Genomic DNA, 15,035 nt, shown 5'->3' on the forward strand with positions numbered 1-15,035 from the left:
AGCAGTGTATGGCCAGCTTGGCCCCAAGGCTATATGCATATCTCATACCTGCTGGGCAAGCTGACAATCCCTCTAATGTCTGCACTGCTCCAGTGGTTGCCTTTAGTATTGGAGTAGCATCAGATTAGGAATATTGTTCCAGGCAGTGTAATGCTATATCAACCATCACGCCCTCTGGGTAAATGACGCTTCATAGTGATAGGAAAGGCTCCACCCCTATCCCCGCCCCCCCTCTACTTTACACACCTTTAAATTGAAGCACCAAGCACACCTGTGCATAGCCTGACAAGTAGGTGACAACCGTGACAACGTTGCAGAGTCTATTGCAATCAGCATGGGACTGTGGTTTCTCTTCTCTTGGGCTTGCCTGGTTCTGCTGGGCTTGGCTGTCTTCTCCTTCCTTCTCTTCTGTGCCTACATCCACTACACCCACCTGAAGTATGACCACATCCCGGGACCCCCCAGGGACAGGTGAGCACTCAGTACTTTGCATTGCTGCAGATATAAGGACCATAATCTGTCAAACATGTAACTTTGTATCAATATTTAATCACTTGTCTATTATTTTTTTTTTTTGCACAAGTGAAAATAAAAATAGCATATTTTTTTATTTTTTGCTATAAATTTCTGTAAACCCCGCAAAAAGTTTATATTTTCTAAAAGCAGAAACCCTGGAAAATAAAACAGTGGTTGTTGGAATTTTCTTCTACTCCACAATAACGGTGCAGATATTTATCAAATGCATATTTTCAGGAAAAAATACACAAATTAATTTTATTAGAATATAAAAAATCAGTGCTGATTTCTTGTATTCTAATATTTATACTGTATGTGGTGACACTACATAAATTGGCTGCTATAATTCTTACAACACAGTCATATATATATCCCGTATTTACTCTCTCATTTGGTTACTGTATTGGTTCACTATCTCTCTAAAAATGTATTTTAGTTCCCTATTTTTGGTACAATGTACAGTGGAATTTCAATCTCTTAGAGCCCATTCAGACTAGCGCGACTTGTCAGGCGACTTGGTCAGCCCGACAAGTCGCGCTCGGTCGCGGTCCATTGAGTAGTACAGGACCCATTCTAATAGGAGCGACACAAGTCGCTCCGACTTAGAAAAAGGGTCCTGTACTACTTCGGGGCGACCTCGGAGCAACTTGCATAGACTTCCATTATGTGAAGTCCCTGCAAGTCGCTCCGAAGTCGTGGTGCACGGGACTGACAAGTCGCCTCCCCAAGTCGTGCAGAGTCGTGTCGCCCCAGTATGAACCGACTCTTAATCAACATTGACTATTTTGAATCCTTATGCTGCTAGCATTAGTAAATAGATAGTAATGTATATATTATATATATATATTACCAGTAGTATTGGGATGCCTGCCTTTACACACACATGAACTTTAATCGCATCCCAGTCTTAGTCCATAGGGTTCAATATTGAGTTGGCCCACCCTTTGCAGCTATAACAGCTTCAACTCTTCTGGGAAGGCTGTGCACAAGGTTTAGGAGTGTCTATGGGAATGTTTGACTATTCTTCCAGAAGAGCATTTGTGAGGTCAGGCACTGATGTTGGACGAGAAGGCCTGGCTCGCAGTCTCCGCTCTAATTTATCCCAAAGGTGTTCTATCGGGTTGAGGTCAGGACTCTCTGCAGGCCAGTCAATTTCCTCCACCCCAACCTCGCTTGTGCATGTCTTTATGGACCTTTCTTTGTGCACTGGTGTGCAGCCATGTTGGAACAGGAATGAACCGTCCCCAAACTGTTCCCACAAAGTTGGGAGCATGAAATTGTCTGAAATGTCTTGGTATGCTGACACCTTAAGAGTTCCCTTCACTGGAACTAAGGGGCCAAGCCCAACCCCTGAAAAACAACCCCATACTATAATCCCCCCTCCACCAAATGATTTTGACCAGTGCACAAAGCAAGGTCTATAAAGACATGGATGAGTGAGCTTGGGATGGAGGAACATGACTGGCCTGCACAGAGTCCTGACTTCAACCCGATAGAACACCTTTGGGATGAATTAGAGCGGAGACTGCGAGCCAGGCCTTCTCGTCCAACATCAGTGCCTGACCTCACAAATGCGCTTTTGTAAAAATGACCAAACATTCCCATAGACACACTCCTAAACCTTGTGGACAGCCTTCCCAGAAGAGTTGAAGCTGTTATAGCTGCAAAGGGTGGGCCAACTCAATATTAAACCCTACGGACTAAGACTGGGGTGCCATTAAAGTTCATGTGTGTGTAAAGGCAGGCGTCCCAATACTTTTGACAATATAGTGCATGTTCCTCGACCCCAGCCACATGTCCCAATAGAAATTAATGGGACACCGGCACGGGGAAGCACCCAACCACCTGTGCATTCTCATCCTCAAAATATTGATCTTTTATTTATGTCGCTTACAGTATAACTAAAGTTTTGTTTTTGTGTTGAATAGTGGAGAGGGATTAGAACACCTGTCAGATTGTAGCGGGGACTGCGACATTGCGGTGGACAGATCGGACCCCTAACTGACATTTTTGACACTTTTGGGGGGACCAGTGACATTACTACAGTAATCAGTGCTAAAAATATTCACTGTTACTGTAATAATGACACTGGCAGCGAAGGGGTTGACCCAGGGGTGATCAAAGGGTTAAGAGTGAGCCTAGAGGGTGTTTTCTAACTGTGAGGAGGGTGGGCTTGTGAAATCTACACAGGGACCTGTGATTCTAAATAGGAGGAACCCCTGATAGCTGAGAGAACAGTGGTCTGCTGTGTTCACAACAACAGACCGCAGCGGTTCTCTCTTCACAGGAAGTGATCACGGGTGCCCGGCAGCAATCGCGGCCGCCGGCTCCGTGGATCGGCCTCCCCACTGGCGAGTGGGCGTGTGCGTGCGACCCAAGGATTGCTCTTGCGAACCGCCGTACAGGTACGGCGATTTGTGGGAACCTGCCGCTGTATAATTTTGGCGGCTGGTCAGCAAGTGGTTAAAAAAGACCTTGGTGAGCTGTTGCACCAACCTGATTGCCATAAATCACGGCTCCAACACGAGAGAGATGTCAGGGGAAACAAAGGAGAGGATTATAAAACTTATTCTCATTAAACATGATTCTTCTATTACAGCTTCTTCATGGGACATTCCCTGACATTCATGAAGGTGGCCAAGGACAACGGACTTGTTTATGACTGTCTCCTTGACTGGTAAATTTTTCAGATATTTTTAAAAAATCCTTGGATTGCAAGTAGGATTCGTTGCTTGTAATCCAAAGCACTCGTACAGTATATCAAAGTGAAATTCCCCATAAGAAATAATGAAGAAATAATGATGATTTGTTCCACAAACGTTTATTCATAAGCCCTTCAGTTTATAGTCCATATAAAAAGATTATAGCAATGTGATGAGTTGTGTAACCATAAAATGTCCATCCACAAATAGCGCCTCCACAAGGGGAATAGAAGCAAAATCCAGCAGGAGCTCCAGAGTAGGGATAGACCGATATGTTTTTTTCAGGGCTGATACCGATATTTTGGTCACAACGTATCGGTATCGGCCGATATGGGCCGATATTTTGTACATTTAAAGTTTTGAAAAATAAAGAAATTTTTGACACAAATCTGGTACTGAACATGTTAATTTTTGTTTAATGGCTGGCTGGCACCCTGTGGTGGGTGCCTGGCTGGCACTCTGTGGTAGGTGGGTGGCTGGTACAGAGCCTGTGTGTGGCTGGCTGGTACAGTGCCTGTAGCTGGCTGGTACAGGGCCTGTGGGTGGCTGGCTGTCTGACAATCTTGTCTGTGGGTGGCTGGCTGGCTCCCTGTGGTGGCTGGCTGTCTGGCACCCTGTGGTGGGTGGGTGGCTGGCTGTCTGGCACCCTGTGGTGGGCAGCTGGCTGGCACAGGGGCTGCGTGTGGCTGGCTGATACGGTGCCTGTGCCTGGCTGGTACAGGGCCTGTGGCTGGCTGTCTGACACTCTGTCTGTGGGTGGCTGGCTGGCTGTCTGGCACCCTGTGGTAGGTGGCTGGCTAGCTCGCACCCTGTGATGGGCAGCTGGCTGGCACAGGGGCTGTGTGTGGCTGGCTGGTACAGTGCCTGTGGCTGGCTGGTACAGGGTTTGTGGCTGGCTGTCTGACACTCTGTCTGTGGGTGGCTGGCTGACTGTCTGGCACCCTGTGGTGGCTGGCTGGCTAGCTAGCACCCTGTGATGGGCAGCTGGCTGGCACAGGGGCTGTGTGTGGCTGGCTGGTACAGTGCCTGTGGCTGGCTGGCTGGTACAGTGCCTGTGGGTGGCTGGCTGTCTGACAATCTTGTCTGTGGCTGGCTGGCTCCCTGTGGTGGCTGGCTGTCTGGCACCCTGTGGTGGGTGGGTGGCTGGCTGTCTGGCACCCTGTGGTAGGCAGCTGGCTGGCACAGGGGCTGTGTGTGGCTGGTTGATACAGTGCCTGTGGCTGGCTGGTACAGGATGTGGCTGGCTGGCTGGTACAGGGTTTGTGGCTGGCTGTCTGACACTCTGTCTGTGGGTGGCTGGCTGGCTGTCTGGCACCCTGTGGTGGGTGGCTGGCTAGCTGGCACCCTGTGATGGGCAGCTGGCTGGCTGGTACAGTGCCTGTGGCTGGCTGGCTGGTACAGTGCCTGTGGCTGGCTGGCTGGCTGGTACAGTGCCTGTGGCTGGCTGGCTGGTACAGTGCCTGTGGCTGCCTGGCTGGTACAGGACCTGTGGCTGTGGGTGGCTGGCTGGCACAGGGCTGCTGTGGGTGGGTGTATGGCTGTGATACACTCCCACGCAGGGCCAGATTAACGTAGGGACTATTGGAGCTGCAGCTCCAGGCCCCTACCTTTATATAGGCCCCGGGTTGGCCATATTCACTGTTACCGCTCTTCTGTCACTTGTAAACACAGAAGTCCGGCTTCTATGCTCGCTTCCCCAGGCAGCTCCCTCAGAACCTCCCCACACAGCACGAAGGCCGGACAAGGAGGGACAGTTGCCGATGCATGGATGTGTTTATGGGCTTCAGAGACAGCATCCCATGTTGAATTAGGCATGCATGGCTGCACCCTTCCTTCTCTGGGTGCATGCCAAGGCACGGCCCTTAAGGCCCTTCAAAATCCTCAGCACCAAGCCCATGATGCTCTTAATGCGGCCCTGCTCCCACGAGACTAGTCCTGACTTCAGACGAGGCTGTCCAAGGCGAGGGAGGCAGCCTAAGAAAGCAGAATGAAGTCACAAAATTATCGGCAATACCGGCCAGTTCCAGGGGCCGATACCGATATATCGGGGAAAGTGCATATCAGCTATAGGTCTCAGCAAGTCTTTAGCGTAGGTTCCCCTTACATTTCCCCAAGAGCCCCCCCCCCCCCAGGATCCAGACCTCTTCCCTTTTATATCACACAGGAGGGAGGCTGGACCCCAGAGAAAGCTCACACACACTCTGGGGAAGAGGCAATAGAACATTAACCCTTTCCCTCCTGGCCTGGGCAGCCAGGTGTTAATTACACACACAGTAGGCACACAGTAGGCAAACTGTCTACATGTGCATTCATAGCGGCTTTCTATGGGGACACTCAGGCACTCAGAGGAGCCAGGAGCCCGGGGAGGGAGGGTGGACCCGAGAAGAAGAGGTTCGGGGCTGCTCTGTGCAAAAACATTACAGAGAGAAGACAAGTATGACATGTGAAGTGGTTAGTGTACCCGTGCTATGGCTTTGTGTCATATACTCTCACTATTATTATACAGGATTTATATAGCACCAACAGTTTGCGCAGCGCTTAACAAAATGAAGGCAGACATTACAGTTAGACTACAATTTGGAACAAAAGGAATCAGAAGGCCCTGCTCGTTAGAGCTTACAATCTAAAAGTATGAATAGTTGTGTCATATACCCTCACTGTGACTAGTTGTGTCATATTCTCTCACTGTGACTAGTTGTGTCATATACCCTCACTGTGAATAGGTGTGTCATATACCCTCACTGTGAATAGTTGAGGCATATACCCTCACTGTGAATAGTTCGGTCATATACTCTCACTGTGAATAGTTGTGTCATATACCCTCATTGTGAATAGTTGTGTCATATACTCTCACTGTGAATAGTTGTGTCATATACTCTCACTGTGAATAGTTGTGTCATATACCCTCACTGTGAATAGTTGTGTCATATACCCTCACTGTGAATAGTTGTGTCATATACTCTCACTGTGAATAGTTGTGTCATATACTCTCACTGTGAATAGTTGTGTCATATACCCTCACTGTGAATAGTTGTGTCATATACCCTCACTGTGAATAGTTGTGTCATATACCCTCACTGTGAATAGTTGTGTCATATACCCTCACTGTGAATAGTTGTGTCATATACCCTCACTGTGAATAGTTGTGTCATATACCCTCACTGTGAATAGTTGTGTCATATACTCTCACTGTGAATAGTTGAGTCATATACTCTCACTGTGAATAGTTGTGTCATCCCACATGGAAGAAAAATATATTAAAAATATATTTTAAAAAAAAACATTTTTTTTTTTATCCCAAATATATTGGAAATATATTTGAAATGCTACAATTTTGGCCATATTCAATATATTTCAAAATATTTTTTCCCTAAATATATTGGAAATACATTTTTCTTCAATATGGGATATACCCTCACTGTGAATAGTTGTGTCATATACCCTCACTGTGAATAGTTGTGTCATATACCCTCACTGTGAATAGTTGTCATATGCCCTCACTGTGAATAGTTGTGTCATATACTCTCACTGTGAATAGTTGTGTCATATACTCTCACTGTGAATAGTTGTGTCATATACTCTCACTGTGAATAGTTGTGTCATATACCCACACTGTGAATAGTTGTGTCATATACCCTCACTGTGAATAGTTGTGTCATATACCCTCACTGTGAATAGTTGTGTCATATACCCTCACTGTGAATAGTTGTCATATGCCCTCACTGTGAATAGTTGTGTCATATGCCCTCACTGTGAATAGTTGTGTCATATACTCTCACTGTGAATAGTTGTGTCATATACCCACACTGTGAATAGTTGTGTCATATACCCTCACTGTGAATAGTTGTGTCATATACTCTCACTGTGAATAGTTGTGTCATATACTCTCACTGTGAATAGTTGTGTCATATACCCTCACTGTGAATAGTTGTGTCATATACCCTCACTGTGAATAGTTGTGTCATATGCCCTCACTGTGAATAGTTGTGTCATATACTCTCACTGTGAATAGTTGTGTCATATGCCCTCACTGTGAATAGTTGTGTCATATACTCTCACTGTGAATAGTTGTGTCATATACTCTCACTGTGAATAGTTGTGTCATATACTCTCACTGTGAATAGTTGTGTCATATACCCTCACTGTGAATAGTTGTGTCATATACCCTCACTGTGAATAGTGTAATGACACAGCCATATAATAAATAAATAATGATTTACACAAATATTAAACAAATAAAGAATGTGATTCAAGCTGCTATCATGTAAGGTCAAGAAAACCTCATTAGATGACAAAAAATTATAAAAACTTAGCGCTGTTTCCACTTATCAATCACATGTGCTAAATAATGAATAAAGTGCCAGTGAAGCTTCTGAAGACGCCCAGTGGGAGGGGCGAAACGCGTCAAGTGGGGGAGGAGATAGTGAAGCCATCCAACAGCTGACACAAACGCTGCGGCGGCGATCCCTGGAAATATATATGCTTAAACGTTTTTACTGCTTTAAGTGCATTTGTTTTATTCTTTCAATAAACCAAACAGTATTACGCTATAGCAAAGGGGTGTGTGTGATTCCTGCGCTGTCTGGAGTGGTGAGAGACTCCCTGATGCTGCACCACTGATACTGATACTACACAGTCAGACAGATATTGTTATGGGGGTAGTGGTGCGCTTCAGGGGCTAGATGTTTTATCTATCTCTAAATTTAATTGGTGAGTATAAAATCTGGGTGTGTATTAATAAATTTCAAAAAAAGTGCTAGGTGCTGAAGTGGTGCCGATGTGTTATAATATTGAAAAGTAATGAATAATAAATAAATAAATGAATAAAGTGCGTTGTGTTCCCAAAAACTCTCTGTGAGATCTTGATCGGTATGTAAATCGACTAGATATCCAAATACACTGATGGTGTCTTCTTCACAAATTCAATAAATAAATATACCATCAATTTCATACATCATCATCAAAAAAATGAATAACATCAAATAAATCGATCGATAAAAATTGAATATATATAGGTGCTCATTTAAAGTGCTGCATGCCTCCTACAGTAACCTTGTAAAGTATTCCAAAGTGTTCCCAATAAGTGAGACTAAAATAAATAAACATGGTATAAATACATAAAAAAGTATTTTCCAGAAATAAAATCCAAAGTAAAATACGCGTTACGTCACGAGTCTGAGGAAGTCACGTGACCTCGTGACGTAACGCGTAGGAGGAGCCCTATACCCGGAAGTGACGTTACGAACGGAACTCGATCTCCACAGCGGGGGTTGTTGTGGTTTATGCGAATTTATCTTCTCAACACTGTAAGTGCATTACTTTATATATGGCAATAAAAGTATAGATTTACTGCACCATGATAGTCCTTTGTTCTTGAGCCAAAAAGGAGGATAGTACAAAGAAAACGGACCGAACCGGTCATCTATAGGAGTCCAGGATACTCTAATTTAAAGCGGAGTTCCACCCAAAAGTGGAACTTCCGCTTTAGGGAGTCCTGACCCCCCGACATGCCACATTTGGCATGTCATTTTTTGGGGGGGGGGAGCGGGTACCTAGTTTTGACAGGTACCCGCTCCCACTTCCGCTCGGAGCGCCGCGGCGCCCTGAGCGGAAGTTCTCCTCTCCCCCTCCCTCCCTGCAATCTTCTGGGACACGTCAGAGGTCCCAGAAGATTGCCGGCCAATCACGGCGCGCAGCGCGACTCGCGCATGCGCAGTGGGCACCCGGCTGTGAAGCCGCAAACTGTAACAGCCGGGTGCCCACAGCAGTGATGCCGGCGCCGTGGGAGAGGATCGAGGCTTCCGGCGGCCGCATCGCTGGACCGTTGGACAGGTGAGTAAATGGCTGGAACTCCGCTTTAAGGGGAAAGAAGACCGGTGACCGAGATCCAAAACAGACAGAGGCCAAAGGGAGCAACATCTAGCCAGAGTCTGGATATATATCAGAGGCACATTTTTCTTGCCTTTAAGGTGAGAGTTTAGCGCACATAGAGGTGACACACAAGGTGGAGGACACAGTCACTTTATTTATACATCTAAGCACGTCCATAAAGGAATAACAACACGTTTATACTTTGGATTTTATTTCTGGAAAAGACTTTTCTAAAATTCACAGGGGTCCAGTTTGTAAAATTTTCTTTTGGCAGAGGTCCGAATCTCATGTTTGTGCTATAACACATGGCAGCCTGCTTTTACATCACAGTCCCCCCTGTACATCACAGTCCCCCCTGTACATCACAGTCCCCCCTGTACATCACAGTCCCCCCTGTACATCACAGCTCCTCCCTTTACATCGGTGTCCTCAGTTCCCCTCTACATTACAATCCCACTTTACATCACAACACCCCCTTTTACATCAGTGTTCACAGTGCCCCTTTACATCACAGACCCCCTTCACATCACAGTCCCCCCTGTACATCACTGTCCTGAGCCCCCCCCCCTTTACATCAAAACCCCCACTTAGCATCATGGCTCTCCCTTTATATCAGTGTCCACAGTGCCCCTTTACATCACAGTCCCCCCTGTGCATCACTGTCCTCAGCCCTCCCTTCACATCACAGCCCCCCTTATACATCACTATCCTTAGCCCCCTTCACATCATAACCCCCCCCCCCTTAGCATCACAGCTCCTCCTTTACATCAGTGTCCACAGTCCCCCTTTACATCACAGACCCCTTTCACATCACAGCCCCCCTGGACATCACTGTCCTCAGCCCCTCCTTCACATCACAACCCCCCCCCCACCCTTAGCATCATGGCTCCCCCTTTACATCAGTGTCCATAGACCCCCCTTTACATCACGTACCCCTTTCACATCACAGTCCTCCTTTTAAAGCAGTCCAATAGTTCTGTCAGTTCCCCTTCACACATCACAGTGCCCCCTTTACATTTCACAGTCACCCATTTTTCATTTACCAGTTCCCACTTTACATATCACAGTGCCCCCTTTACATATCACAGTGCCCCCTTTACACATCACAGTGCCCCTTTACACATCACAGTGCCCCTTTACACATCACAGTGCCCCTTTACACACACAGTGCCCCTTTACACATAATAATGCCCCTTTACACATCATAATGCCCCTTTACACACACAGTGCCCCCTTTACACATCACAGTGCCCCCTTTACACATCACAGTGCCCCTTTACACATCATAGTGCCCCTTTACACATCACAGTCCCCCCTTTTCACATAATAATGCCCCCTTTACACATCATAATGCCCCTTTACACACACAGTGCCCCTTTACACATCATAGTGCCCATTTACACATTACAGTCCCCCCTTACACATCATAATGCCCCTTTACACATCATAGTTCCCCTTGCAACCACAGCCCGCCTCATATCATTCAGCCTCCCCTGCACAGTCCTACCAGGGAAGAGGCACAGCAGTTGGGTGTTCTCTCTCTCTCTCTCTCTCTGGTCTCCAGGCCGCCACTATCATCCTGACAGTGGGTGGGGGTGGGAAGTGCTGCATATCGGGACAGAGGGTGGGAGCTGCCCAACTTATTACATTAATAAGCGGATGATTACCTCTGTCCTGATATATACAGCACCTCCCGCCCCGCCTGCTGTGAGAATGATAGTGGCAGCCGGGCAGGAGACCAGAGAGAGAAAGAGAGAGAACCCAGGCTGATAAGTGGCACGGCCTGGGGTCCAGACAGGACTTTTTCTCGGTCCAGGTCCGGACCGCGGTCTGCCATTTGATAAACCCTGGGGTATGGGATTTATGGTGTGCATAGAGCCGTGCACATGACTGCAACTAATATGCACTGCTTGTTCCAAACAGAAGTGGGAGGCGAAGAGGAGAGGTTTGGCAGCTCATGGCGGAAATTAGGCAGAAAAACACCATAAAAAAACTTCATGAAAAATACCTTACAGGGCTATCAAGTAATGGGGGTGTATTGAATATTTTTGGGGAATTTGGATTTTGTTTAATTTCACTTTATGGAGGGGTGATATGAAATACATTTGATTTTTTTTTTTCTTTGAGGTTTAGAAACGCTTTAAAGGAACGGTAACGGAAGTGTTTCTTGTTTCAGGGTGGTGAAGTACGGCCCGGTTATCCGTATCAATGGTTTGCACAAGGTTTTTTTAGTTGTTACCGATCCTGAAGGAATAAAAGTAAGTACAGACCTCCGAAACTGTCATCAAAGCTAAATACAGAGTGCTCAACCTGTCGCCCCCCCCCCCAGCTGTTGCAGAACTACAAGTCCCATTATGCCTCTGTCTTTGGGAGTCATTCTTGTATAGCACCCTCCTAGTTAGGTAGGTGCTAGGTAAAAGCATCTACTGCTCCTTCTGCTTATCAGGGGAGCCTGATCTATTAGTTTGCCTGTCACATGTCTCCAGGTGTGATTCACTGGGTCTGAGGGAGTGTCCTCACTACATCCAATGAGGGAGCTTGTTGGACAGTGGAGGAAACCCAGCCAGTGACACATTGGCTTTTGTGGGAGTCTCAGTGCATCCTGGGATTGCTCATAGAAGTGTGACATGTCTGACATGTGACAGGGCGTCTTTGGCAGGAAGCAGAGTCCCAGGAGGAGGCTGACGGCTGTCTCTCCTCCTGAAGCAAGAGGAAGGTGGTCTTAGGTAGTTGGCCTAGTGAACCAGGTGTGGAGCTGAGCTGCAGAGGATCCAGTGAGGCTGATGGTGGAGCTGCTGGCAGAATCTTCTGTGATTCACTGGGTCTGAGGGAGTGTCCCCACTGCATCCAATGAGGGAGCTTGTTGGACAGTGGAGGAAACCCAGCAAGTGACACATGTTTTATGGCAGTCCCAGTGGGAGAGCATTCCTGCAATGCATCCTGGGATTGGCCATAAATACTGAGGGGGCATGTGACAGGGCGTCTTTGGGTGGGAAGCAGAGTCCCAGGAGGAGGTGGACGGCTGTCTCTCCTCCTGCAGAGTGAGAGGAAAGGGGTCTTAGGTGGTCGGCCTGGTGAACCAGGTGAGGAGCTGAGCTGCAGAGGATCCAGAGTAGATGATGGTGGAGTCTCTTGGGAAAAACAGTGTCTGTGAGTAATGAGGGACCTGCCAAAGGGTCTGCCCAGGAAGGGGGGACCACTCCAGTGAAGTCAGGGGATCAAGGAGCTAGCTCACACGGAGAATATGATAGTAAAGGGGGTGCCAAGTACAAAGCCCTGAAGAATGGGATCAAAAGGGGTGCCAGGAAGAGCCCTGAAGTGTGTTCTGCAATACAGTACAGCTTATCTAAAGCGGTCTATTTATCACTACTTCATCGCTATTAGCAAGGTGAAGCAGCGGCCTTGCCGCATTCAGCATTATTCAGTCGTCCCAGCAGATTGTGCATAGTTGGAATATCCCACTCATTCCCTTCTCCTATCCAAGTTCTAAATAAAAACACAAAAACCAAAGCTCCTAGACTGTTTCCTGACTGAGCTAAAACACTTGGCAAAATGTTGAACTGTCACGTTGTTGCTAATGGTAACCCAGGGGAACCCGTAACCAGCAGCTCCCAAGGGAGTAGTGCTACACTTGTAACTGTCAGCCTTGCAATGTCTCATGGGACTTGTAGTTCCACAACAGCTGGAGGGCCACAGGTTGAGCACCCATACATGCAAACACCTTGACAAATGAATTGGATGTTCTGTTGTCCCAGGAATTCCTGATGTCATCAAAGCACCCGAAGGACAAATTTTATGAAGATGTATTCCACTTGTTTGGAGTACGGTAAGTGGCACACACAAGATCACACCTAAAAATCAGGGAAAAATTGCAACCCCCAAGCCCAACCTTCAAAGTTTATGGTGTAAGATGAATCTTCATCGATCCTTACAATTATAAGCCTAGTTCAGGGCTTGTTTACACATGTGGTGCCCACTGAAAAGCAATCTGCAGTGGATCACTTTTCAAAGGGTGTTTGGAGGGCAGTGAAAGAGGCATTATGTTGCCTCCTCACCGCCTGTTTTAACACCAAAAAGCCCACACCACAGTGCCCCAACCGTGTACATTGAATGTGGTTGCCAGGTCCTTGGGGCATGGGCACCCCGCAGCACTGCTGGCTTCCCCCCTCTCCTCTCCCGGCGGCTGCCACTGCTACTTTCAGGATAGAAAGCGGGGGAAAATCTTCGCCTATTCAGATGGTATTTGATGCCACTTGCCAAATGTGACTAGGGAGTTAATTCTTACTTTGCCACGAAGCTAAGCATTGCTGCTGCAGTATGTGTACATGCTCTTGCAGTTTAAGGGGGAAGACTTGGGGGCTGTTAAAACAGGCTTCGAACATGTGTTTTTACCGCCCCCTCAACTGCACGTGTATACTCAGCCTTATACACTCAACCAGCATAATCAAGTGAATGAAATAAAGGATGTCAGGAAGATCAAGTCATGCTTTATTGTCTATACGATGTGCTGAGAGTGGAGGGGAGGTAAAAAAATGGGGGTCAAAGCAGCTGGTTTAGTTGCAGTGGTTTTGGTGCTGTTGGTTAAAGCCCCGTGCACACGTACCGAATGTCGGCCGAACGATCGGCCGTCTTTTGTCCGGTGCTGTCGTGTCGGTTGAAAACTGCAAAAGACTGCACATGAATTTTGTCGGCCAACAACAGCCGACTGCAGAAGTGATGTCATGTGATGGTTAACTTTCCGTGTGTTTTTTCTTTTCTGAGCATGCCCAGTCTTGCTAATCGGCTGGTTTGTCGGCCGAAATCTGTACTGACTGGCGAACAATCGGCCTTTCTGGTGTCGGCCAACAAAAATTTTATAGCCTGCACACCCGATTCTGTTCGGCCGAAAAGTTGCTGTCGGTTGTCCGAAGCATCATACTAACAAGCCGACAATCGGTCGGCGGCCGAATATTTACAGCCGACAATCGCTACGTGTGTACGGGGCTTTAGTTGCAAAAGTCTAAGGAAGATTTGGCATTGAAAGCATAAGGTAAGTCCAACATTTAAGGGTTAAAGTGGATGTAAACCCTCACATATACCCAATGAAGTGACCGGCCTCAGGTGATACACAGAGATTAACCACTTAACTCACTTTAAGACCGGAAGGATTTGCCCCCTTAATGACCAGGCCCTGTTTTGTGTTATTTCAACGGACAATTGCGCGGTCGTGCGACGCTGTACCCAAATAAATTGTCGTCCTTTTTTCCCCCACAAATAGAGATTTCTTTTGGTGGTATTTGATCACCTGTGCGATTTTTATTTTTTGGGTTATAAACAAAAAAAAGCGACAATTTTGAAAAAAAAAAAATATATATATATATATTTTTTTTTTTACATCCTGCTGTATAACATTCCCAAAAATCAATTTTTGTTTAACATTTTAGGCCAATTTGTTTTCTGCTACATATTTTTGTTAAAAAAAAAAAAAAATCGCAATAGGCATATTTTGATTGGTTTGCGCAAATGTTATCATGCCTACTAACTACGAGAAAGGTTTTTGTAATTTTTATTGTTTTTGTTTTTTTTTTACTAGTGATGACTAGTGGTTAAACAAATCCTCCTAAATAAGTTGTTCCTGTTTATCTGCAGTATTCTCTTCTCTACATACGTTCAAAGTCCAGAATTTATACTGGTTGTCTGAGCTTTCAAAAAGCAGGGGGAAGGAACCTGGCGTTACCCTCAGTGAGCGATTAGAGGGAAGAATGGTCAAACATTCCCATAGACACTCCTAAACTTTGTGCACATCCTTCCCAGAAGAGTTGAAGCTGTTATATCTGCAAAGGGTGGGCCAACTCAATATTGAACCCTACAGACTAATGCCCTGTACACACTATCAGATTATCTGCAGACTTTTGTCTTCAGATTTACCTTTTCTATGTAGTGCAAGGGCCTGCCGGATTGCATACA

The 15,035-nt window shown here is 46.5% G+C and overlaps 1 protein-coding gene across 1 annotated transcript in view; it reads left to right on the plus strand.

Moving 5' to 3' along the window:
• Positions 1-259: 259 nt before the first annotated feature.
• The window catches only part of LOC309543228 (cholesterol 24-hydroxylase-like), a 45,555-nt gene continuing 30,779 nt past the window's right edge, over positions 260-15,035 (plus strand). The window contains exons 1-4 of the mRNA XM_082242675.1: positions 260-471; positions 3,116-3,193; positions 11,266-11,347; positions 12,845-12,915. Of these exons, the coding sequence (XP_082098801.1) occupies positions 335-471; positions 3,116-3,193; positions 11,266-11,347; positions 12,845-12,915 (368 nt within the window). The 5' untranslated portion in view covers positions 260-334. The remainder of the gene's footprint in view (positions 472-3,115; positions 3,194-11,265; positions 11,348-12,844; positions 12,916-15,035) is intronic.

This window comes from Pelophylax lessonae (assembly GCF_965119305.1).
Source record: "Pelophylax lessonae genome assembly, chromosome: 13".
NCBI classification, from domain to species: Eukaryota; Metazoa; Chordata; class Amphibia; order Anura; family Ranidae; genus Pelophylax; species Pelophylax lessonae.